Source organism: Sarcophilus harrisii, chromosome 6 (genome assembly GCF_902635505.1).
Source record: "Sarcophilus harrisii chromosome 6, mSarHar1.11, whole genome shotgun sequence".
NCBI lineage: Eukaryota > Metazoa > Chordata > Mammalia > Dasyuromorphia > Dasyuridae > Sarcophilus > Sarcophilus harrisii.
Genome location: NC_045431.1, coordinates 31,887,666 through 31,912,540, shown reverse-complemented (window position 1 = coordinate 31,912,540; position 24,875 = coordinate 31,887,666). Strand labels below are relative to the sequence as shown.

At 34.6% G+C, this 24,875-nt stretch overlaps 1 protein-coding gene across 1 annotated transcript in view; it reads left to right on the top strand.

The window, feature by feature from the left end:
- The window catches only part of KCTD8 (potassium channel tetramerization domain containing 8), a 249,947-nt gene extending 226,374 nt beyond the window's left edge, over positions 1-23,573 (top strand). The window contains exon 2 of the mRNA XM_031943160.1: positions 22,218-23,573. Within this exon, the coding sequence (XP_031799020.1) occupies positions 22,218-22,678 (461 nt within the window). The 3' untranslated portion in view covers positions 22,679-23,573. The remainder of the gene's footprint in view (positions 1-22,217) is intronic.
- The last annotated feature ends 1,302 nt before the right edge of the window (positions 23,574-24,875 follow it).

Here is a 24,875-nt window from a genome sequence, read left to right as displayed (position 1 = left end):
ACAATTATGGTAATAACTAGAAACACCATTTCTGGGAGAGAGGAAAAGTGTATAGAGATAATTACTGTAGCTACTTAGCTGATTTCTTTTCTAAGATAGGAAATAGTATTGTTACTTCTTAGGGGCTGCTCTCTCCTTCGTATTTCAATATTACTAAATCATAGAACAGTTATATCCCAATACCTGACTCTGCCTCTGTGGTGGGAGAGAGGATTAAGAAGGCCCTGAGTTCCAGAAGCAAAGGAAGGCTAAGAAGATCAAAGGCAATAATGCAATAAAGGTCCACGAGACTCCACACCCTTTTTTATTTTATGCCCAATTTTTCCTGGAAGGAAAATTAAGAAAAGTACAAGGAGGCCGAGTATACCATTCTAGGCTTAACCAAAAGATTGAAATGCTGAACGGATGAGGGAGGTAGCAACTGTTTATTTTTTCCAACATTCTGTTATGACTACCTTCGTAAGAATAGTAGTAATGATAAAAAATATCAACACATATATTTCTATTATACTAAATTTCAAGCTTACAGAATAATTCCCTCACCTTTGTGAAGTAGCTCATACAAATATAATTAAAGCCATCTAAAATATAGTATTAATAGGCGGGCTAGAGAAATTGGGCTTTTTTTTTTTCCAGAGGATGTCTAACTCACAGGAACCAGGATTCAAATTCAGTATTTTCTTGGTATTTTCTCCATTCTAGCATCAAATACATCATTCTTAGCTAGTAACTGAAAAACATTAATTGGTAAGATGAGAGAATGACTCCATAGATGAAAAGATCAACTAGTCTGATCAAAAGAATCCTTGAAATACCAAAGAAAGAGAACAGAAAGACTTAGGGAAAGAAATTTGCTGAAATTATTCCTTGTATTAATTTTCATTTTGTCTTGTTTTCACCAAACATCTCTTAGCTTCTATGGGATTGATAAAGAGATAGAAGAGGTAGTACCATTTGGCATTAAGGATGCTAAGGGATGTGTGGTGATGGCAACATAGTGAATGCTATGGAATTCAAGAGTTATGGAAGCTAAAAAAACATTTGGTGATTTTGAATAGAGAATTTGATCGAAAGATAGGAACTAAAGAAAGATTATAAGAGTAACAGGAATAGAAATGATGGCATATTACTATTTTAATAAAATTGGTAGAAAGAAGGAAAGAAGATGGTAAAGTTTTCAGAACATTGGGATATAAGAAAGGGTTTCTCATGATTTGTTTCATGATTGTAGTTAGAGGGGAAAGAGTTATCTGAAGAGGAGAAACTGAAAGCACCAAAAAGAAAAAAATGAATAAATTAGCTGGAAAAAACAGTTAATAGGTACCTATTATGTACTTGACATAATGCTATGTTGACCTGGAGATACAATAAAAGTGCAAAGTCCTTGTCCTTAAGGAATTTACCTTATGATAGGAGAAATAACACACACAAGAATGGAGATTAGGGAATGAAATTTTGATTTGTAACTTGCCAGCATATGTCCAAAATCTTAGAGTGCAGTTTTAATTTTTAATAACTTCAGAACTATAAATGCCACAAACTTTCAAAAACATTTGAAAAGTTAATTATTTAGTTTTTTTAAATATTAATGAGTTTCTTATTAAAATTCAATCTAACTACTATCTTCTGTTTACAAAATTCTAGTTGGTTGTTAAACTTTATAATAACTTTTATTGGCTGCTGCTCAGTGAGTCAAAGAATTGGATTCATAGTCCTATGCTTAAGATTATGCATAAGATGAGTTTTGATGTGATTCCACATAAAAAAAGTCTAATGGAGATGCATCAGGTAACTGAGCTAGCCAAGCAAGAGGGATCCACCCCTCTAAGTATCATCCAGAAACTATCCCAGATTTAATGCATGACAGAGTGCTCTGTTTTGTTAAAAAAAAAAATCAATATTTCCTTTAAAAAAACTAAATACATGTAGGGAATTGAAATAATTAAACTTCAAATGATTTTGTTTTAATGTTTGCAATATTTATTCTTCTGAAGTTACTAAAACTTAACATCGCACTAAGACTTTTGGGACATCCCATAAGTCTTTATTTCTATCCCTAAACAGACACATTACACTTTCATTTTTCACTCTAGTCCCCAAGGACAGTAATATATTTGAATAAGTTCATCATCAGATAGTATTTTCATCAGACTTAACACAAGGAGGACTATAAAAGCCAAACAGAGCCAGATTTGCTTCCTTTTCTTAATTATCTCTAAATCTAAATTAAACATCTATTCCCTATCCCACCTTGCATGGATTGCTTAATAATCACTGAATGCACTGTCAAAGCTCCAGGAAAAGGGAGGGAAGTGTGAATTCAAAGACCATGAATGAGATGGTTACCAAAAAATGTTCTATGTATAGAGTCTCTTTACCTTACTAACTCAAAATTTCATTGCACACTTCTTTGCCTTTATCATTTATATATATATATATATATATATATATATAATGTTAATATGAACATATTTCTTTCATAAACTCATTCCCTTCCAGTTTGAAACACATGAATACAGCCTTCTTTTCTCCCAACCAGTTTCATTATCTACTTTATCTTTATATGCAAGAATGCAGCATAGTAAAAAAGAAAACAAAAAACCCCACTAAATTAGCAGTCGAGAAATTAGGATTATAGTTTTGGTCTTCCATTCCTGAATTATATTACCTGAGACACTCAGTGTCTCCCTTCCTTCCATATCCTAAAAAAATAGAAGGCCAAACTATAGCTTCTCTCTGATCATCCTTTTCATCTAGAAACGTTTATTACTTTCTCTTAATTCTAGTGTCTTCCTCCAAAAGGACTGGTTTTTGTTTTTCTTTATATTCCCAGTTCTTCTATTATTAACATCTCCTCAGTAGAAAACTCTGTGCTAGTTATAGCAGTATAAGACATGGAACCTGCCTTAAAGAAGCTTAATTCTGCACCTATACTAAGAGAAAATGACAGAGCACACCTGAAGAAGGTGATGTCTCAAGACAAAGAAGCTCTTCTCAGAGCTGAATTTGATGTGTAAATTCACATGGCTGAAGTGGAAAAGCTGTTATCAGTGTTCATGGTCTGCAAGGTTCTCCTCAGTATCCAGGACAGAAGAGCTCAGTAAAGATGTTTGTTTCTTTTACAATGGAAAACAGATCTCTTTCCTGAAAAAAAAGGTCTTTGGGGAGGGCTGACTCTAAGGACAAGATCAGGAAGAAGGGGAAGTCCATACAATTGTATGTCTAGTTTCCTCTACATTGGAAAAAATACCCTCTCTTCTCCAATCCACCCTTCACATTGCAGTGAATCTTCCAGATGCACCCTGCTGATCATGTTACCCCCAAAAAACCATTACTTCCAGTCTCCTCAGTTTGGCATTCAAGGCCCTCCAACTTACGTTTTTAGATTTATCCCAAGTATTTTCTGCTCTTATGATGTTTCATGCTTTATCCAAATAACACTAATTATGATCTTTCCTCAGTTCTGTGTCTTTCTTTGTTTCTTCAGCGAGGCCTTATATGGATACAATAGAAAGAGTATTGGTTTTAGTCAGAAAATCAGGTTTCAAAGCCAAGTAACTTTATCTTTTTCCAGTTTGGCTTCTCATCCGTAAAACAAGGGGAAGGAAGCAGACAGAAGCAGACACAGTGTATATGGTCTTTCCCAGCTCCAGCTCTCTAATTTTATTATAAAACCCTATGAGATCATCCTTTGCAAAGGGATCTAGTTTTGTGGATTCCAAAGAAAGGGCTCAGCCTTTTCTTTTTTCTCTCTAGTTTATTACTCCAATCCCTCTCTGCCAGAGTAGAACTTTGGGCACAATTTTTAAAGTAAAACTTAGGTGGGCTCTCTTAAAGGAAACGCGAGGATCCATTTCTGCTAGAGAAAGATGTTCAATGAAAAATGTAAAAAAATGAAGTTTAAGATGAGCATTTTGTGCATTTCATTTGAAGTGGAGTAAATAAATAGCAAACATTTTTGTTTTGCACAAATTCTCTACATTACATGATTTGTGGATGCCCATGGCTCATTCTTCTATTTGACTATACCTTCATAGGATCATTATATTTTATTCATCCCAGCACTCAGCACTTCTCACTGCCTAGTATAGTGATTTGTACTTCTTCAGTCTCATCAACCTCACTCCAGTGGGGTATGGCCCAATAGGACTGTGCCTTTGAGACTCTTGTCCATGTCATTACATAAGCCCCTGGGATTCTTCCTCCTATTCTAATGTCCTGGAAGTCCTCCCCTAGGTCTCCTGATGAGACTCAGGCTCCAGTCCTTGCTGTCCTGCCTTCTTACATTCTACATCTACGTTGTTTATTTGAAATGGAATGGCCCCTGCACCTCTTCCCTGACTCTGGTTCTCTCCAGCAGGAAGTATTCCAGGCTGGGCTGGTCTGTGATTCATCATCATATAACATCCTATTTTTTCAGACAAATCTTTGTTCAGGAAAAAGCCTGCGGTCATTGAGAGAACCTCACTCTGTACTTGTAGACTTGGTTTTTCTCTTAGTCTCATTTCATCACTATGGAGAGGTCTCAGTGAGAGATTTCCATTCGCAATTTCAGACGGGCATTTTCCAGGCAAACTTTACTCTAAAGTTATGCAAAAGAAGGTGAAACCAGGTCCAAGTCTCCCTAGCTTTGAGACCAGTTTGCTAACCACCATGACATGTTGCAAGTAAACGTATTTTATTGATTTAAATTCTCTCATTTCTTAGATTCTAAACTATTCTCCATTCTAGAATGTAACAACATAACTATTATCTTTCAATGTCTGGAATGAGTACAGTTATTAAGTGCTCAATAATTATATGTCTATGTATATGTATATAAGTGTACATATATCTATATAGATCTAGATATATAGATTTACACATTTATATCTAAATTTATATATATAATATATGTAATATACATAAATCCAAATTTATATATATAGATATAGAGATCTAGATATATATATAGATAGATAGATAGATCTATATATATTTGTATTTATAATCTAGATATATATATATTTATTTCTATATCTATATATAGATCTATATAACTATAGATATCTATTTCTCTCTTCATAGATCTCTCTCTCTCTCTCTACATATATATATATATGTGTGTATATATATATATATATATGTATATACACACATATACACAAAACAGGTATGTATCTATGTATAGACAGACAAGAGGGTGGGGATGGAAATGAGATGGTTTAGGGAATAAAGAGCTTGGCCTAGAGTCAGGAAGAAGAAATCGAATGCAGTCACCAATACTACCAGCTGTGTGATCCTGGGCAAGTTATTTATCTTCTATTTGTCTTACTTTTTTTCTGCTGCAAAATGTAGACAATAAGATCCCCTACTTTGCAGGATTGTTGTGAGGATCAAATGTGATGATAATCTCTGTAAAAGGTTTAGCACACAGTAGATGCCACATGAATGCTTCTTCCTTTCTCTTCCCCCGCTAAGTTCTGTGAATATATATAAAACCATAAAATATGCACGTTATCATGGATTCTACATTCTGGTGCACAGGGTGGGGAGGATAAAGGGCAGTAACACTTGTTGTATTTGGCCTGGGAAGGCACAGGGGTGGTTGACATGCCGTTTCTGGAAGCAATGGCAGCAATTCCAATTCATCCAGTCAAGTGCTCTAATACACATCAGTGATTGTAATACAGTGAATCCCCTAAATTACAGGAGCCTGCCCTGTATTTGACTTTCTTATCCAAATATCAACTAATTCTGTTAAGTCTTTTGTAGTGTTAACAGCAAGAACACATGCAGATTATTTTTCTATGAGCTACATGGGACTCAAAGGAAAAGACTCATGCATTTGCATCCTGTGCCCTTAACACTACATGTAGAGTTATTGAAGGTGCATCACATTGACAGCATATTCTATTATGAATGCTGCTTAAATTACCTCAGGTATTTTTACATTAGTGCTTTTTATATCAAAGTTCTATCTTGTAATTGAGACTAGTTTACCAGAAAAACACATTTAAAGTGCAAGCTGTGCCCTGAAATAGGCATTTTGATTGATCTATAGATAAGACCTTACCGATAAGATAAGTTCTTTTCATCCTGTAATGGCCCCATTACGATCCCATCACAATTCTTCATATGGAGTACACAGGACTATAACATCAGAACAGGAGATGGATGTTACTGCCACTGGTGAAATATTAGGTTTGGATTATAGTTCACTCTGTGCTGACATGAAAAGTTCAAGGCGTCCCAGCTCTGACAAGATTTGCTCATTATTTAATTAGGCACTGAAAGCTCTCAGCAGAAATTCCTGGACCTATGGCAGAATCACTGCTGCTCAAGAGGCCCACGTCATTCAAAGGGTCAGTGTTAAAGGTGTCACAAATTTAATTTCAGTGCTCTGCAAATAGCGACTGATTTCAGCTCCTGAATCCACAGAGTAGGACATGGGGGTTCCACTTCTCCCTGTTCACTTCCCTTTTTGTTCTCAATGCACACACTTTATAAAGATGCAACCCGGGAGGTAGCCTGGTACGCCAAAAAGATCACTAGACTTGGAGTCCATGAGCCTGGATGTGAATCCAAGGACTATTACTTGGCAACTGTGTGGAATTGGACAAATCATTTCACCTTTCATGACATCAATTTATTTTCTGTGAGATCAGGATGGAGGGGAGGAAACAGCTAAGTCCCATTAGGATAAAATAATGGCATTTATTCAAATTTACATTTTATGTTTCCATTGGACTGGAACCAATTATTATATTTTGTATAATTATAATTTCCAACGGTATCAACTCAAATACATGAGACTATTTCACGAGATTCTTTATTTGCACTAATTGGTAACTAGTTTATTCACAACAGATAGCCTCTAGGTATTATGAAGATAGAATGAGAAATTGGACATGGAGTACCTTATAAATAAGAACTATACAATGTAAACAGTTATTATAGACCAAATTTCAGACATTTTCCCTAAATTCTACCTTTTGCTTAGGTAATATTGCTATATTTAATGTAAAGTGGGAATTATTTTATGGAATAACAGACTCTCTGAATAGGGAGTAACTAAAGTACATGGCACCCAATGAATTTTTTTTAACAGGAATCTCTTATAACATCTTAAGAAAAAGAACATTTATCTTTTGGGGATAATGGGGAACAGTGGATGTCCCCTTATTTAACTTCACTCATTATCTCCTAAGTCAATTTTTTCTGCTTTTGAGCTACTTTGTTAGGACAATTTTCTTAATATCTAGCCTAAATTTGATTCTTTCAGTAGCCACTCATTTTTCTTACGACCTCATCTGAGTAAAAACAAAAAAGTTATTCCTTCTTCAAATAATAACTCTTTAGGTACAATTATCATATCTATGATGTATTGGAAAGGACAAAAGAACTAGCTGTGGGATCCTGAAAAAAAAAATCTTGTCTTTTTTGAGCTTTAATATCCTCATCAGTAAGATGGTAGGCATTGAGCTACATGAACTCTAAGGACTCTTTTCTGGTTCTGAAGAGCTCTGTTCCCTTCTACATCTTCTCAAGAATAAACATTTCTAATTTCTTTGACAAATCCTCATGATATTGATATACTTTATCATCTGTTATCCTCTAAAATTTTTCTAAGTCACAAGTTCTGAACTTAATGTCCATTAATCCTTTGCTCCTTCTTTCCATTTTCTTTTTCTCTCATTTTTTTCTTTTGTTTAGAAAAACACGTGTCAAGATATTTAATTTCTTTCATGATGCAATGTACTTTAATGAATTTAAAACCCTCTCTCCCCCCATATGAAGTTCATTGGCTTTGCCAGACTTCCAAAGGTATGACAAAGAAAAGACGGAATCATCATTCCAGACTATAAATATCTGTATTGTTTCTCTTTCCTATAAGCTTCTGGCCTTCATCTCTTCAGAGTTATTGGTTGACCATAAATATTCACTCTTCTAAAATATAATAACGAACAGATCGTCTTCATAGGGGATACTTTAATGAACCATCATATTTTACTAATGAATCATTCTACCTTCCTGAAAAGAAGCTGGAAATTATGATTGCAGTCTAAGATTGTGCCTTTTAGCTCCCTAAGTCTGTTATTGGATTTTAGTCTGTTGACCCAAATATCTATTTGACTTAGCATTAGAAATTCCCAAGGATTTCAGACTTTACATAGAAATATACATTTGAACCAGAACAAAAGACATGAAATATAAGCAAGATCATTATCCTTAATACCCATGAATCCATATCGTTTTTATGTATTTATATCAGCATTAAAACCTTTGTCTAATTGTACTACACGCACACACACACACACACGGAAACAGTGAAAGCCTTTGTATAACACAAGGAGACATGAAATAATTGATAGTGTGTGGAAATAGAAGAAAAACTTTTAAAAATTATTCAAATGTACACATTCATTGGCTAAATCTACCATTTTCCTCTCAATTTATTCTGACGGGATCCATAGTTGACAAAGCCATGTAGGCTATTTACCATAATCACCTTTTATGGATGCTTAGCAGAAACCACTTTAATAAATAATTCCAGAATTTTTGACAGGAATTAAAATTAAACTCACCAATCTACAGTTTTCAGGCTCTAGTTGCTTTTCTCCTTTGAAAATCACAACATTCATCTTTCTCCAGTCCCATGGCACTTATCTCATTCTCCACTCTCTTTCATAGGTTTGGGCTTCAATAGTTATGTTTCTTGGATCAAATATACTTCTTAGATGTATAGTTGATAGAGTCAAAGAAAATAACATGATTTTCTACCCAATTATGATTTGCTTGATCAGTAAGAATAAATATAAAACCAGCAGAATTCTTCACTGGGAAAGAAACATAGAAAAAAATGATGGGAAAAGTTTGGTACATTCTTGCCAATGGTTAATTATTACCAATTACTGATGAATTTAAACTCTTAAAACGAGTAAAACCATTGTTTTAACACATTCTCAACATTTTTACTTCTAGAAGGAAGTCTCTCAGATATATATTTTTAGATTCCTTGATAAAGTTTAGGGGTTTCAATAAACCCATTGATTTCAAAAACACGTTGGGTTTCTATGTTTAATTCCCTTGATTAGAGACCTCAATCTACTTATATCTTGACTAGTTCCCTGCTCTATTACCCTTATACCCAAGCAGTAGGATGTTACTGGTCTGTCTGAAGCTCCATGATCGTTTCCCCACATTTATAAAGTAATTCTTTTGAGTGACTAAAATAATTCCTTTTATATAGTAGGTTTCAATAAATAAATTATACTATTTTTCCTATACCTGAATAGTTTATTCAAAGCTTCTCTTGCCAGCTGGGAGGCACAGTAAATAGTGTTAGACTTTTGAGTGAAAAAATAAACTCCAGTTCAAATCTTATCTCAGATCCTTATTAACTTTGTGACCTCAAGTTTTCCTTAACTGTAAAATAAGGGAGATGATAGCACTCACTTCCAAGGTTTGTTGTCAGGATAAAATGAGAGATTATTTGTATACTCTATGGCACATAATAGATACTTAATAAAATGCTTATTTCCTTCCTTTCTTCTTTTCTGATCATTAGCATAGGGTTAGTATGCAACATTTAAGATCACTCCTGAAATACTATTATATAGATCCTCTATTAATCTCCCAAGTAAACTTACCTCCAAAGAACACCCTTAACAAAAATAATATGTACATGTGTATATATATATATATATATATATATATATATATATATATATATATATATATATATATATATATATATATATATGTATAAAATATTTGGTCAGATGAGGTGATTGTATGATTGGGTTATCTGTACTGTCTATATGCAGATGGAATGACTAAGGATAGAATTCAGACAATTTAGAGAAGAATCATTGCAAAATTAATTAGTTTGGGGTATCACATTTTAAGAGACATTTACAAATTAGCTTGTGTACCCAGAAAGTTGATTGTGATGGTGAAGTTTCTAGGCAGCATATCCTATGAGGAATGATTGAAGGAACCAGTTATTTTACCTGAAGCAGAGATGATTAAGATTTTCTGTCCTCTTATATTTATAGAACTTCCACATGGGATAAGGATTAGACTTAATCTTTCAATTGCTTGGGGCAGAATTAGGACAAATAGAGAAAGAAAAAATTCAACAGGTAAAAAAGCTAAAAATACTATTATATTTTATGATAACATACCATGCAATGATAATATGTAAGTGTATGATAGTACAAGTATTATTTTCCCTACTTAATAAATAAGGAAATTGATGAAGTTACTTATGTACAGTCCTAGAAATTTTAAGTTTCACTCCAAGTCTTGGACCGCATACCACACAATAATGAGTATTGTGCTCCCAGTAAAAGTATAAAATAGGAGCTAGACAACATACAGGAAGGATCCCCTAGAATGAATTTAGCACTGAGCAGAATTTTTTCTGCAAGGTCTTAATTTTAGGGTTCTCTGATTCTGTTAGAGAATAACTATCCTTCTATCCTCAAAGTTAATGAATTTAAGGATACAGATTTCTAATAGAAGAAGCCTTCTTGACTAAAATTAATTTCAACGTTTGTTTTGTCTTAATTACAAATGACACCACTACTTATTTAGTAGACATATTCTTACAAGTCACAAAAGGAGACTTGGGAAAAGTACCATCCTGTGGGACCTTAGTCATTTCTCTGCTTTGAATTTCAACTGTAAAATCATCATTCAGTCTTATCTACATTAACTAATATTTCAGCTAATAGACACCTCACCTAATTGTTGGACACAGCTGGGACCACTAGGAAGTCAGGCAGTGGAGATTCCTGAATATTAGAAATGTCATTTAGTCCTCGGTGCTACTGTGTTTGGTCAAACTGTTTCCTCCCTACCCCCTGCTGTCTTTGCTGTCACCAGGTTTTAATTCTGGCCTCAGGCAATTGCTTGTTATGTTATAATAGGTCCAGATAATTTACTGCCAGCATGTTTTTATGGTAGTATAAATGTGTTCTGTATAGGATACTATAATAGCCCCTCCACCTCCTTATTTACAAAGTACTCTTCCCCCAGAAGAAACATCTCATTAATCCTCATCTGCTTCCATCTAGGTATCAGTATCAACATTTTATAGATGGGGAATAAGCAGTCCTAAATTTGTACTCACAGACTTGAAAGCTGGATAAATTATCAGGTTCTCATGGCAAATAAGCCTTAGAATAAGAAGGAAATTTTGGGAAGGTGAATCCTTTTTACAAATGATGTGGGGGGAACCATACTGCTAATGAAAATAAGTGTAAATTCAAGACCATAAAAATGAAAAAATGGGGCGAGACCTTTAAAGTGTAGCACTGGAAACCTGTAAGATTTAACACTTGGCCCTTTGCGACATGAAAAAGATCCAGGAATCCGCTTGTGTCACAGTAAGTCCCATCTTCAATGCTCAGAAATAATCTGAAGTATCATCTTTATTTGATACCAAATAATTTTTTTATATTCTAATATCTGCTGAGATTATCAAAGTTTGTCTGATGATCATTTTCAGAGATGTTTAGTTGGATCCATCAGGCACTGTGATATTTAGGGGACACAGGATTGACTTAAGAAATAGCTTTTCTTCTCTTCATAAACAGGGATAAGGTGACATTTTCTTCCTCTAGAGAGAGAAGTATGATTTGGTGGATAGTAAAATGAACTTGGGGACAGGAAGCCCTGGGAAGAAAGTTAGGACCTGGCACTTTAATCACATAAGTAGAAAGTTGACAGCAGATGGGAAGTGATTAAGTGCTTGAACCCACATCTTTCCAACCCTAAGACCTAGACTCAGATACTTATCTTGTATATGACTATAGTCAAGTCACTTCTCTTAGCCTCAGTTTCCCCCTTTATTTTGTGGTTGATGATAGCCCCCTGAGTTGTAAGGATCAAAATAGACAGTAGCTTAAAACACTTGACTTATCAATAAGAAGTGAATTTTGGAATAATGAATCCCAGTAAATCAGCTATTTTTATTAGTAAAGCCTGAGAGAAAGGTCAAGTAGAAATCATTCAATAGAAATGATTGTCGGAGGCAGCCTCAGAAATGAGATAAATGGCCACATCCTTAATATTCATTCTCTCCCTCTCCCTTGTCACTTACTTTCTGATACTGGCTCTGCTGAAGATAAATTTACCTGTTGGAATTATGGACATTAGCTATGACTGGCTCCATCCTTCTAGTCAGAGAAAAAAGAAAAAAGAAAGAAAAAAAAAAGCTGTTCCCTTGACATTGTACTAATTCCTGAAATGGTTAAATATGCTTTTGTCAGTTATTCATTCCTTTCCATCTTTTGAAATATCTTCTTTTTCCTAAGTGACACTTTTCCCAAAGCCCTCTTATTTCGAAATTTTACTGTACTGTACTGTGACATGCAGATTATTCCATCCTTTTTATCTGGAATAGTGACCCAATCAAAGACTTGTCTTTAAGCTAAGAACAAATATTCATATAGTAACAACTATGATCTCTTCAGATTTTTATGTTGGATATTGAAGAATAGGAAATGTGCAGTAAAAAGTAGAACATCCCGGCTGTCCTCCAGAACCTTAAAATTTAGGTGAAGAGATAAGACCTCACCACCTTTAAACAATCTCATTCTACTCTTAGTAAATCAATTCCATTCAGCAAACATTATTAAAGACTTCCTATTTACAGAGTACTTGGAGTTATGGAACTATTGGCTAAGAAAGAGACTCTCTCCTCATAGTATTTATCTTGTAACATTATGATATGAAAACAATAAAAATTATTTTGGAGAGGAAGGGAAGAAATCTGAATCTGCAATTTTAGGAACTTCAGTTCGCAGTGTGCAACCTCCCTCCATTGATGCACATCAGAAATTTCTCTGTAGTTTAGAGAACTGGAGAGTTGATCAAAGTCACAGAGTGATTAAATTACTTACTCTTAGTCACAAAGCTCATATAAGTCAAAGCCAGGGATTGAACCTCAGCTGTCTCGGCTACAAGACCTTCACTTTATCTACTATCTCATATTGCCTCTTGAAAAAAATTAAAAATAATAATTAATGAATGGGAGTAGTTCAAGCAAATGCTATATGAGACCCACTGGTGTCACAGGGTAGCAAAGAGAGGGAAGGAAAACCTTTTTTAGAAAAGGCAGTAAGAATTAAATTAGCAGAAATGAGAGCCTTTGTTTTCTAGGCATAATGAATAACAGGGAGTCAAGAAAACATAGGCTGTGGGTTGCAATCATTTATGTTCAGCTGGAGTTCAGAGTTGAGAAGGCTCACCACAGGATCACTGATTTTCTTATTGAGAAAGTGTTCTTAGAGAACAAGTCTCCCAACCTATACAGAAATCTCTTTGATAACATACTCAACAAGTATTCCCTTCTGAGTGGGAAATACATGATATGAGATAAAGACAAAAATAGAACTGTATATAAATGTAGAAGCATTGGATGCCAGGTCGACTTGTCTTAATTTTATTAAACAGAAAAATGAAAGCTATTGGACAGTTTTGAGCAGAAAAATAAAATGATCACATCTGTGCACAATATAATTATTATTAAATAAGTTAATTAAATGATGAGGGGGAAAAATTACAGAGATAGGAAACCCTAATAGAAAGCTTTTCTAATAAGTTCAGGCTAATGATAATGAAATAACTACTGTAGGAATAAAGATGAGATAATAGTGTGTGTGGGGGGGAACTTGTTCTTTAATATATTATAAGAAGTAAGGAGGAGAGAAGAGTCAGAAAAAAAACCCAGTTTTTCATAGCTCTGACAGAAAAAACAAGTCTACCTCTCATCCCTATTTCTCTTTTTCCACCACTTCTACCACATGTACTTACTTTCTGCTTGGGATTTTTCTAATAGTCTCCTGCCTTTTTCCTCCAAATCATCCTTCACAAAACTGCCAGATAAGCCTTCTTTATGCACAGATCTTATCATGTTATTGTTACATCCCACAATGGTTCCCAATTTTCTGATGAAATCTTATCACCTTTTAAGAAAAGTTGTATAGATATTTTTTATCATATCACAATCATCTTTCCCCGGCATTCAAATTCCAGCCTTGCAATCACAAAAAACAGAACAAATCCAACTAACACAGAAACTATATATGTCTGCATCCACATTTGGCATTCATAGTTCATTTGATTTCAGGCTCGTTAAAGACAAGGTCTACTTTCATCTTTCTTTGTATCCTTGGCATAGTGCTTGTCCCATGGTTGGCTTTTAAAAAAATCTCATTGAATCGACTAGAGATGAAAGAAGTGTCATTTGTCCTATTATTATCTGCCCTCTAGAATTTGTCATAAATGTGAGTTCACTTGCAACTTATAATTAATTTCATTTGTATTCCAAAAATTGAAAATCTTTTCCCGATTCTATTGTTCATCCATTTTCATCATTTTACCCAGATCATGTTTCTCTGACTCCTTCATAAATTGTTCAATCATTTCCAAAACAATAGGAACTCACTTTCCCCACTTATTTTTGCTATCACAAAAGTACTACTTTGAATGTTTTGTTCTTTGTGGGTCCCATCTTTTTGTCATAAAATAGCACATGCCCATTAGGAAATTTCTAGGACAATAGGCATGAACAACCTAATAAATTTTCTTGCAGAATTCCAAATTGTTTTCTAAAATAGTTGATAAAAATCCTTAATTACATCCATGGTACATTAATGTGTTACCCTGTTTTTACATGATTTCATACTCTTTACCTATGCTATACTCTACTCAATTACTCATGCTCTTTTAGTCACAGATCATATTTTCTTACTTCACATATTTCTCATGTTTTCCCTATGATTGGGATGTCCATGGTCCTCTGCCTGTTGAATTCCTATTCACCTTCAAATATAAATTCCTCCATGAAGGCTTTCCTGAGCTTCCCAACCATTAATGACCTATATCTTTTATGCCTTCTAGATTATAAGCTCTAAGTGGACAAGGACCATACATTACCTAACATTTCTCTGTTCTGGCATAAATTGTCTGAATTAATTGGCTAAAATATAAAGTAACAAGAATTATTTTGGTCCACGAGTTGGGCAGTCACCTGCATAGATAACCTAAGGAAAGATAAACAAAACTGCAGTAAATGCTAAATGAGTGATATAGAAAATTTGTGCTCTGGGATTTCAGAGAAGAAGACTAATTTATTGTTGATCAGAGATGACCTCACAGAGGAGATTGCATTTGATTATCATCAGCTTCTAGCAAAGGAAGAGAATGATGGTGGACACAATGGGGAAAAATAGGCAATATATCTTAGGAATCAATGAGCAAGAGAAAATTGTGATTATGACACCATTTTCCCTTCTCAAATCATATTTCTGAAAATCAAAAATCCCCTTCAAGAGTCTTAGCAGTGAAGATGAAAAATAAAGAAAAGAATAGTAGCATGAATGAGTTTAACATTTTCTCACATGAGTACCTAAAAAGAATGGCATAGGATGAGTTTTGGAGAGGCTGCTCAAGTAGAGGAAATCTCTAACATTGATGAGATTTTTGGTTCCAAATGTTAAGTGCTTATTATAAAATTGTCTTTCATAGACTCAACTTAAATTTCACTGTCCCTTACCAAAATGAAAGAAAGTCTCATTCATATGATTATAAAGATCTAGAAGGGATTTTTCTAAGTTATCCAATTCTACCCCCCTCCCCCCCCTTTTTTTTAATAAAGAAGGAAGAGAGACCGAGATTGTGACTTATATGGAAAATAAAGGGGACCACAAGAATTCAAAACCAGGTCTTCTGATTTCATTGTTCTTTCCACTGGATCACACTGCCTCAGAATTACCATTTAAATGTTGGAATTTTACTGATTGGCCACATAAGGAGGAAAAAAAAAAAAAAAAAAAGCAAACCTTACAATCCCTCTACTCTCCACTTCATACCTCAAGAACACAAATTCTGCCTGATAATTTTTTTTCTCTTTTTGAGATAAGCCACTTATTACTTAGAGGCATGTGGTTCTAATCTTTAAGATAGATTGGTTCGTTCAATTCAAGCACCACATAACCATTCACACGCCATTGAGTTTAGTACTATTAAAGGGTAATCTCCCCTTTGGGAATTGTGTCTATTGCAGCCACATTATCCACATAGAGTCTTTTTATCATCACTAGGCAGGTAAGGAGATTAAAATAAAAGGTTTTGTCAAGTGTGCAGTTGCACAAAGAGGTTTCATTTGGAAATGACCGTGTATTATCGTCCAAAATATACAAGCATCCAAACGAACAGACTACCACCAGTTAGAAGGGTCACACATTGCTTTTCGAGGCATTTTGCATGCTGATATGGTGGGGATCTGTCCCTTCCTAAATGATCCAGGGGAAGGAGGAAGGTAGAGAGGAGGCCTTTTTGTCTTTTTTATTGGAGCATAATAAAACCTAATGGAATAAATCTAGAATCATATCTTGCCCAGCTTTTATAATCCCTTGTCCATTTTAAAGATACTCTCCATTTCCTTTATTTTCTCTGGTGTAATGATTTTATTATTGCTTCTAATCTGCAAATTTTTGTAACTCAAAATGGGAGAAAATATTATTTTTTTCTGTCTTTTTTCTCAGAAATAAAATGGCTATTGTTTATCCCTGTTGAATCTATGTACAATGATGTAGCCTTGGCTCAGACATTGTCTACACTTAATACAAAAAGTCATATGCATCTTCACTTGGCAACATATACATCATGTCTCTCCTGGTCAATTGTAAGGTGCTAAATAGGAGGAGTTTTGTTTTCATATAGGCAGAGCTTCTTAAACTTTTTCCACTCATGATCCCTTGTTTGCCAGAGAAATTTTTACGTGATTCAGGTAGAGAGGTATAAAAATAAATGCACAAATTATTATCAGTAAATAAATCATAATTTTTAACCCCTATATTCACTTTACAAGTCCCTATATGGGATAGTTGTGACTCTCACTTTAAGAAGCTTGGCCCTACAGGATCTTATAATTAATAGGTGCTTAACAAATATGGAAAAGCAGTTTTGAGTTTTGGAATTGTATCATTGTATTTTTGTGTTCTGGAGTTCTGGAATATTGTTGAGGCTTAGAAGAAGGCTGAAGATATGATTGATCATACATTAAGCTTGCTTGGTTTAATGGAAAGAAGAGAGGGCCTGTAACTGTGTCTATACCAAGGATCTCTTTGGTTTTTGTGAGGAAGGGTTGCTTTTCATTGCCTCAGAGACTTTCAGTCAAAAGAGGAAAATATTTTTCTTCTTCTGATTGGATTCTCTGTCAAATGCAGGAAAGGATGCCATCAGCTATCAATAAACACCTCTACCAGGTAGAGTTTCCAAAATCTAAAAGGAGATTTTGAGGTTGCTTTTTTTGGGAACCCTGGTATGTACAACTAACTATTCAGTATAAAAATTGAAACATGGAATATTTAGATAATAACTGTTAGCTAACTAAAATATATAACCATATTTAGCAGTTGATGTTTATGCCTGAAAGCTGATTCACCTATAGTTTACTGTGAACTCTTTTGGGACAAGTCATTTAGACATTCTACAAATCAATTGTAATAGTTCAACAGTGAGTGTGTATGTGTGTGGAGAGAGAAAGATAATGAATAATGCTCAGTAGGGATGTTGATGAGACCTCTAAATTACTTTCTTTTCTTTTTTCTTTTTTTTTTTTTTTTGACCAGGCTTGAATGGCCCAAAGAGTAAAATGTTCTTAACAAAGTCATTATTTTGTCTATTTGCTATTACTGTTTGAAGAGCATAGGGGGAAAGGTTACGACACTCTTCCTGTTCATGAATATGAAGAGATTTTCTTTATTTCAGTTGTTATCTACATTGCACTTAAGGCAATTAAAATGGCTTTGGACCACTGAAGGGAATGATGTAAAAATTTCAGCTTTAAATCATTTCTGGAAGTCTGCAATTAGCAGACATCCACAAATAAACTAGATAACTGAAGTAGGTCATTATTTCCTCTGATTTGATTTACTTTCCTTGTCATAAAGGGCATATACCTCTGCTTTCCCCATTACCACTTACCCTTTACTCCAACCAAAGAAATGAAAACAGACCTAGGAATAATAATATCACATTTAAAATCAATACTTACCAGAAAATCTGGCAAAGGAACGAATGATGTATTGGATATAGGACTGGTTTCTGAATTAGGATGATTTGGATTCAAATCTTCCTTCTGAAACATCATAGCTGTGTGATCCATGATGAATTCCTTAACCTTTCAATGTCTCCAGGAAAAATGCTCATACTCTTAAATTATAAAGCAATTTGAAATATCATAGAGGAAGTTTCATCTATATTGTTGAAATTGAAGTCCTGAACCAAAAATAAATTATTAGAGAATCTTACAGACTATAATTATAATGATATCAATATTCTTTAAAAAATAGGATTCTTAAAGGAAATTAACACATTGGTTTCTACCTAATACAATTAAGGCAAAATATGGTTAACTTTTTTGGAGGAGTTACATATCAATAGATTGTGGGTCTTCTGGCACTGAGTTTTACATGCCCTTTCTTGAGGGCAGTCTCAAAAACAGTGCATGACTGGAGAGTTTAGAAATTATAAACTCCTCAAAACAGCCAATGTCAATGATTTTATTTCTTGCTACAAGATCATGGAATACTTAAAAGTGACAATTTTAAAATATCTTCTACACTTTCACAACTTTCAAAGTCTGGAAAGGATATTATAATATGTTAATGTTTTTTTTTTTTCATTTAAGGATCTTAGTTACTTAAACAACACAACTTTTTTGACTCCTCACAGTTTCTTCCTTTAAAAAAGGATAATCCTAAAACTCCCCAGTTCTTTCCAGCTCTGTCCTTGATCCTAAGTGTGGGGTCACACTCAGACTCCTCCCCATCCCTTATTATTGATAGGACAGACTTTGAGCCAATGTTCTCCATCATGGCTTTTCTCTAGATGGAAATGGAGTCTCTTTTTGTCGCAATCCTTTAGTGTTCCTTGTTTCCTTGAATTATTGTTGTGTTTATTTTCCTTATACTCCCTAACATGACTTCAGGGTTTTGGAAAGCTGGATTTTACTTGAACTCCTAAGTGGGCAATTCATTGTCTATGTAATCATAGAGAAGAAAAAAAATGCTCTGATATTCAATAGCTTCACTTGTAAAAAGAGAATATTGGATTGGATAAAGTTCCTTTTCAGTTTTAGGTCTAAGATCCTTGTACATATTTAGGTAGTAAATACACATTTGTTCAAATGACTCAATATTGCCCCAAAACTCTTCTGTGCTCCCTCCAATTTCCCATTCATTCATCCTTCATCTCCCTCTCATCACCCTTTCTAGGGATATCTAGTATCCCTAGCATCCTCCTGTTTTGTCAGGATAAAATCTGCCATCAGTTACTTATTCTCCAGCATAAATTATTTTCTAATTAAGGTGTTGCTTCTCCCAACCATTTATTTTAAACCATCTATCTCTAATGGGAAGAAAAGACATTGTCACCTGTCAAGAGAAGCTCTGACTCAGCAGATGGAATGAGGTTGAAGGAATAGGAGGTATCATATATTTAAAAATCACCTCATGACTAAGGCCTGTCCTCAAATTAAAGTTGTCTTAGTCATTGCATAATTAAACAGTGGATCTCAAAGTTAGCTCCAGGGACCATTGGAGGTTCTCAAGATATTTTCAAGGATCTGCAAGGTCAATTTTAGATGTTTTAATTTATAATAGACAAATATTGATGAGATAGTTGATATAAACAAAAATTCTTTGGGTGATCTTTATTTTTAAAATTGTAAAGAAGTTGTTCAGTCTTATCTTATTATGTGACTCCATTTGGGGTTTTCTTTGCCATTTCCTTCTCCAGCTCATTTTCTAGATAAATTGAAGCTAACAGTGACTTGCCCAGCATCCTATTTACTGCACTATCTAGCTGCCTCTGGAAAGAAGTACTGAGTTCTACAAATTTGAGCAAACACTGGATTAAGAACAAGGAGAAATAAGTTCTAGTGATTTCACCATCATTCTATTATATTACTGGACAAATCATTTTTCCTTTGAATATTAGTTTTATAATCTATAATATGAAGATATTGAATTAAATGATGTCTAAGATCTTTTCAAGTTCAATAATCTAAGTATGAGTATATTGAGGAGAAGAGAGAAAAGATCACCTCCTATCTCTTTTTCCCACTACCAAGTTCTCTTGTTTTCTGTTGTGGGTGATGGAAAGAAGACATCTAGATATGGTTGCAAGCCCTGGTAAGGCTTACCCTTCAGTCTCCATTGTCGCAGCATCATCTCTATCCTTTCCTACTTGTAAATATCTAACTGTACTTCAAGATCTAGCTTATAGCCAGCCTTTTTTGTAATAGTCCTTCTCTGACAGCCTTAATCAAAGATGCCTTTTATTTCATGTGTACATGTGGTCTCCCTCAAATCAATTGTATTCCTCATGATCCTTGGTACAGTCATTGTTTTAAACATAATACATGCTCAATAAATACTTTGCTTAACTTGATCTAGGAGGCTGTGTTGGGGAGAAGAGACCTAAACAGAGTAGTGAAATGAGTGATAAAAAAAGATAAGAATGGGTTCCAGTTACTCGAGTTTTGATTTCTCACCCCACCAGGAAATTAGCCAGAGGAAAGTTCAAAGGGATTCTACATTTTTCTCTAGTTCCTCTATCCTCCATTTACAAGTGAATGTTTATGTTCATACATGACTTATCATTTAATCCTAATAAGGACCAATGAATACCCATAATGACTTAAGTTTTGTGACCCTAAACAAGTCACAATTTCCTTGGACATCAATATCTCCATCTTTAGCTGAAGGGGTTAAATTAAATGAGCTCTAAGGTTTCTTCCAGGTCTTAAATTTTGTCAGAGACAACAGGAATACCAGAATAAAGGTTATCCTTGATGTTAACTTTGTTACTAACAGGTTAAATATGCCAGGAAAATCTCAGAGAAGGATCTTAACTCCTACAATAGATAAGTAGCAGATTTACTTGGGTACTATTTTTATTTAATTTAAACATTGTTTTCCTCTGCTCAGATTTCCTACTAGTTCTTATAAGTTGTTTGATATTCCTTTCACAATTTAAAATAGCATAGATATTTTTCTCTATTTCCCAAAACTTCGAGAATCCAGAATTCCCTTCTTGTAGAGACCCCCTTTGCCAATCCAAATTACAACTGTGATATTACCTCATATTTCATCTTCCAGACTGACAAATACATCCTATTACCAATCTGTTGATGAGTTTCTACAACATAGCTATCCTCGTCCTCAAAAAACAATGAAATGGAGACATACTGAGTTCCTGCTCTTATTTTATTTTATACTGGGGAGATATGGTCTCTATGCATATGGATATATAATACAAATGTTAGCTATTGTTATGTCAACTTATTTTCTTAAGATTTCTTTCAATAAACTTGCCATCTGAAAAGCAGAAATGTAAGGGGACTAAAGCTTCTGACTAATTAGGTTTTTGTTCAAAGTGCTTCCTAGAATTTTGCATAATTTCTGGGGTTTGAAAAATATATTCTAAATCCTATAATGAAGTCAAGTGGCATAAGATATGTGCCCTCCTGGAAATAAGCTGTTTTAAATAATTATTTTGGCAACTTTCTTAAAATTTGCGTAATAGATTATTTAGCTCAAAAGGCAAGTATTATATTTCAAATAAGTGGCGTAAGAAAACTGTTCTTAACTCTCTCCAACGAAATAGGAAACAAGATTAAGTGACTAGGTAAAAAACTTAAACCCATCTCCTCCCTTGAATAATAAATAATACTATTGTATTATTATAATACAATATATTATAAATAATACTATTGTACCCCTGAGTCTCCAAGAACACCACTACTTTGTAAAATGATACCAAGAGCCTTAGGTTTGTTTCCCTGGCAGCAAAATGGATACAGGACAGGAATAGACTATATAGTAGTGAGGGGAAAACAGCAGCAACAACAACTTAATTAAAGTGCTTTATGAAAGACAACCAGGACTAGTCAAGGATAATAATCCTGTTTTCAGTGATCCGATCAGAGATAATGATTAAAATAGCTCATTAAACACACCTAAAGGCCTTTCTGGTACCAAAAAAATTGTCCACATTCTGCGTGTTTCATTAAGTGGCAGGATGTTTTAATTTTGAGGATTTATTCCCCAATAGCACAGATTTATCTAAGATTAAAGATAATTTTAGGGAACATGTAGCTTATATTTGGGCTAACCATCCCTCTCTCCCATTTCTTTCTTTTTTCTTTTTAGGACCACCCCAGAAAACGGTGTCACCCAAGCAAGACCGGGAGGATAGGAAGCAGGATAAAGTCACAGACAAGGGCAGTGAAAGTGGGACTTCCTGTAATGAGCTCTCCACGTCCAGTTGTGATAGCCACTCAGAAGCCAGCACCCCACAAGACAACCCAGCTAATGCCCAGCAGGCAGCAGCTCATCAACCAAATACTTTGACATTGGATCGTCCCTCCAAAAAGGCACCAGTGCAGTGGATGCCACCTCCGGACAAACGCAGGAACAGTGAACTCTTTCAGACACTAATTAGCAAGTCCCGTGAAACGAATCTTTCTAAAAAGAAAGTGTGCGAGAAGTTGAGTGTGGAAGAAGAAATGAAAAAATGCATTCAGGATTTTAAAAAAATCCACATCCCCGATTATTTTCCAGAACGCAAACGCCAGTGGCAATCGGAACTGTTACAGAAGTATGGGTTATAGTAATGGTCCGCTTCACAAAATAGTTCAAGAAATATCCAATGTTGATTTACTTATCAGTACCTGACTGATGTCTTCCTTATGGTCTATTCTGCAGTCAGTGTGGTCCTTGCTGCTCTTCCGTAAATAGTAGATGGTGGACAGTACCTGGTTTTGTTTTGTTTTGTTTTCTAAAAAATGAAAAAAAAAAAAAACCGAAATGAAACACGCAAATACAAAATGAAAAATGATGTGTCTGATCTAAAGCGGTTTGTAAGCGTGAAGTGGAAATGTGCATGATCAAGAGTCTTGAAATCTTGATTTTTCAAGCTCTAGTCAACTGGACATCTTGTCATTTTGTAGTCCATCAAACACCAGTCATCGTATCACCCCATGTTCTGTCACCAATAAACATGACTTAATATGGATGAAGCAACATGAAGTATAAAATATTAGAAGATGGTTATAGAACCCAGTCCCCAACTGTCTCATTGTTTAATGCAATAAAGCAAATCTCTCTTTTGCATGAGCACAATGTTAAAAAATAAGTCACACACACAAAAGGAAAGACCGGTAGGTTGTTTGGATAAATATTTGTTTCAGGCCAAACTGATATATTTAAGGGGTGTTGGGGATTGAATTTATTTTGTTCCAGATCTGTGATTTTCCTGTGTGTATGGTGTTCCCTATGTAAAGATGGTGTAAATATGCCTTATACTGTTTTATTATGGCACCAACATTCATCTATTAGTGCTCGTCAGGATTATTTCTGTGAAATGCAAACATTGCAGCAGATTGTGAAAATTGATCTGATGGTACTCTGAAAGTTCCTGTTTATCATGCTAGTCAACAACCTTGGACAAATGGAAAAAAAAAACATCTTAATGTGTCTATTAAAAAGGAACATGTGATAGAATGATTTGATGTCCATGGCCTCATCTTTATGATTAATCATCCAATCGCTAAATTATTTCTAATCCATTCCCAAACTCCAGATCATTATGAACAAATAGAACCAGAACTTTCGAAGTCTGGGGCAAGATTCATAATGCAGGAAAGCACTCTCAAATCAACTTTTTTTTTATGAAAAGTTCAGTTGATCATGGTGAGAAGCAGCAATCCTGGGGCATCAGCCTTAATGTGCTCTGTTGACATGAGACAGAGTTCAGCCGGGGGAAGGTAATCAGGGGTGGAGGAAAGAGTATCTGGGACATTCCTATTTTGACTAATTGATCCTGACAACTAGTCACGAAGATCACTCTGCTAAAGGAATCTAAGTGTTACTAGCACCCTCTAATTGTAATGCCTTAGGAGAAAATCAATTTGTTCCAACTGTTAGGACTCAGTAGACCCATAACATTAGAGATTAATCAGAGGTCAAAATGAAGATTCAGGTTTGGACAGAGAAAATCCATCTTTGCTCGTAATTACAACATAACAAAATCTCATCGAAAATGCACTAAGATTTTAATCAATCTGACAAACATAGCAAAGGTGGCTGTAGAAAGCTTTGGGAAGGTCTCTCTTATAAAAGAGGCAGCTAGGAAGACCTGAGTTCAAATCCAATCTCAGAGAGGCAGTAACCATATGACCCTGTAATTCTCTATTTGTCTTAATTCACTGGAGAAAGAAATGGGAAACCACTCCAGTACCTTTGCTGAGAAAACCCCATATGGGTCACTAGGAATTGTACACGACTGAACAACTCTTGTAAATCATTAGTCTAGAAATCAATAGCCAACCAAAACGTCAGGATCAATAGGCTGTTTCTTTTTAGTCAAAGACAAATTATGGCCTCAATTTATCAGAAGTGATTCTTACATTAAAATACTTATATATTCATATTGCTACTAAAAATCTTGAAAGGAACAGGTTAGAGAATAAGTGTGGAAGAGTAAGGAATTTTTTTCAATAAAATATTAATATCCTGTGTGGGTAGTAGATAAAACTTTGAGTGGCAATTGTGATAAGTTACTTTTTCAGAATAATACAATGAAATAGAAAAATAGAGAAGTAAGTTACACAGCTCACTCAAATGCTGAAAACAAAAGCTACAATATCATTTCTAACATCTATTTTATAATGTCATGCCATTAAATATATATATATATATATATATATACATATGTATGTATATGAGGGATATCTAGTCCAATCTAATCCAATTACAATTCTCAGATGCCTAAAGTTGCACATCAAGAAGTTGACAGATCTGGGGGTG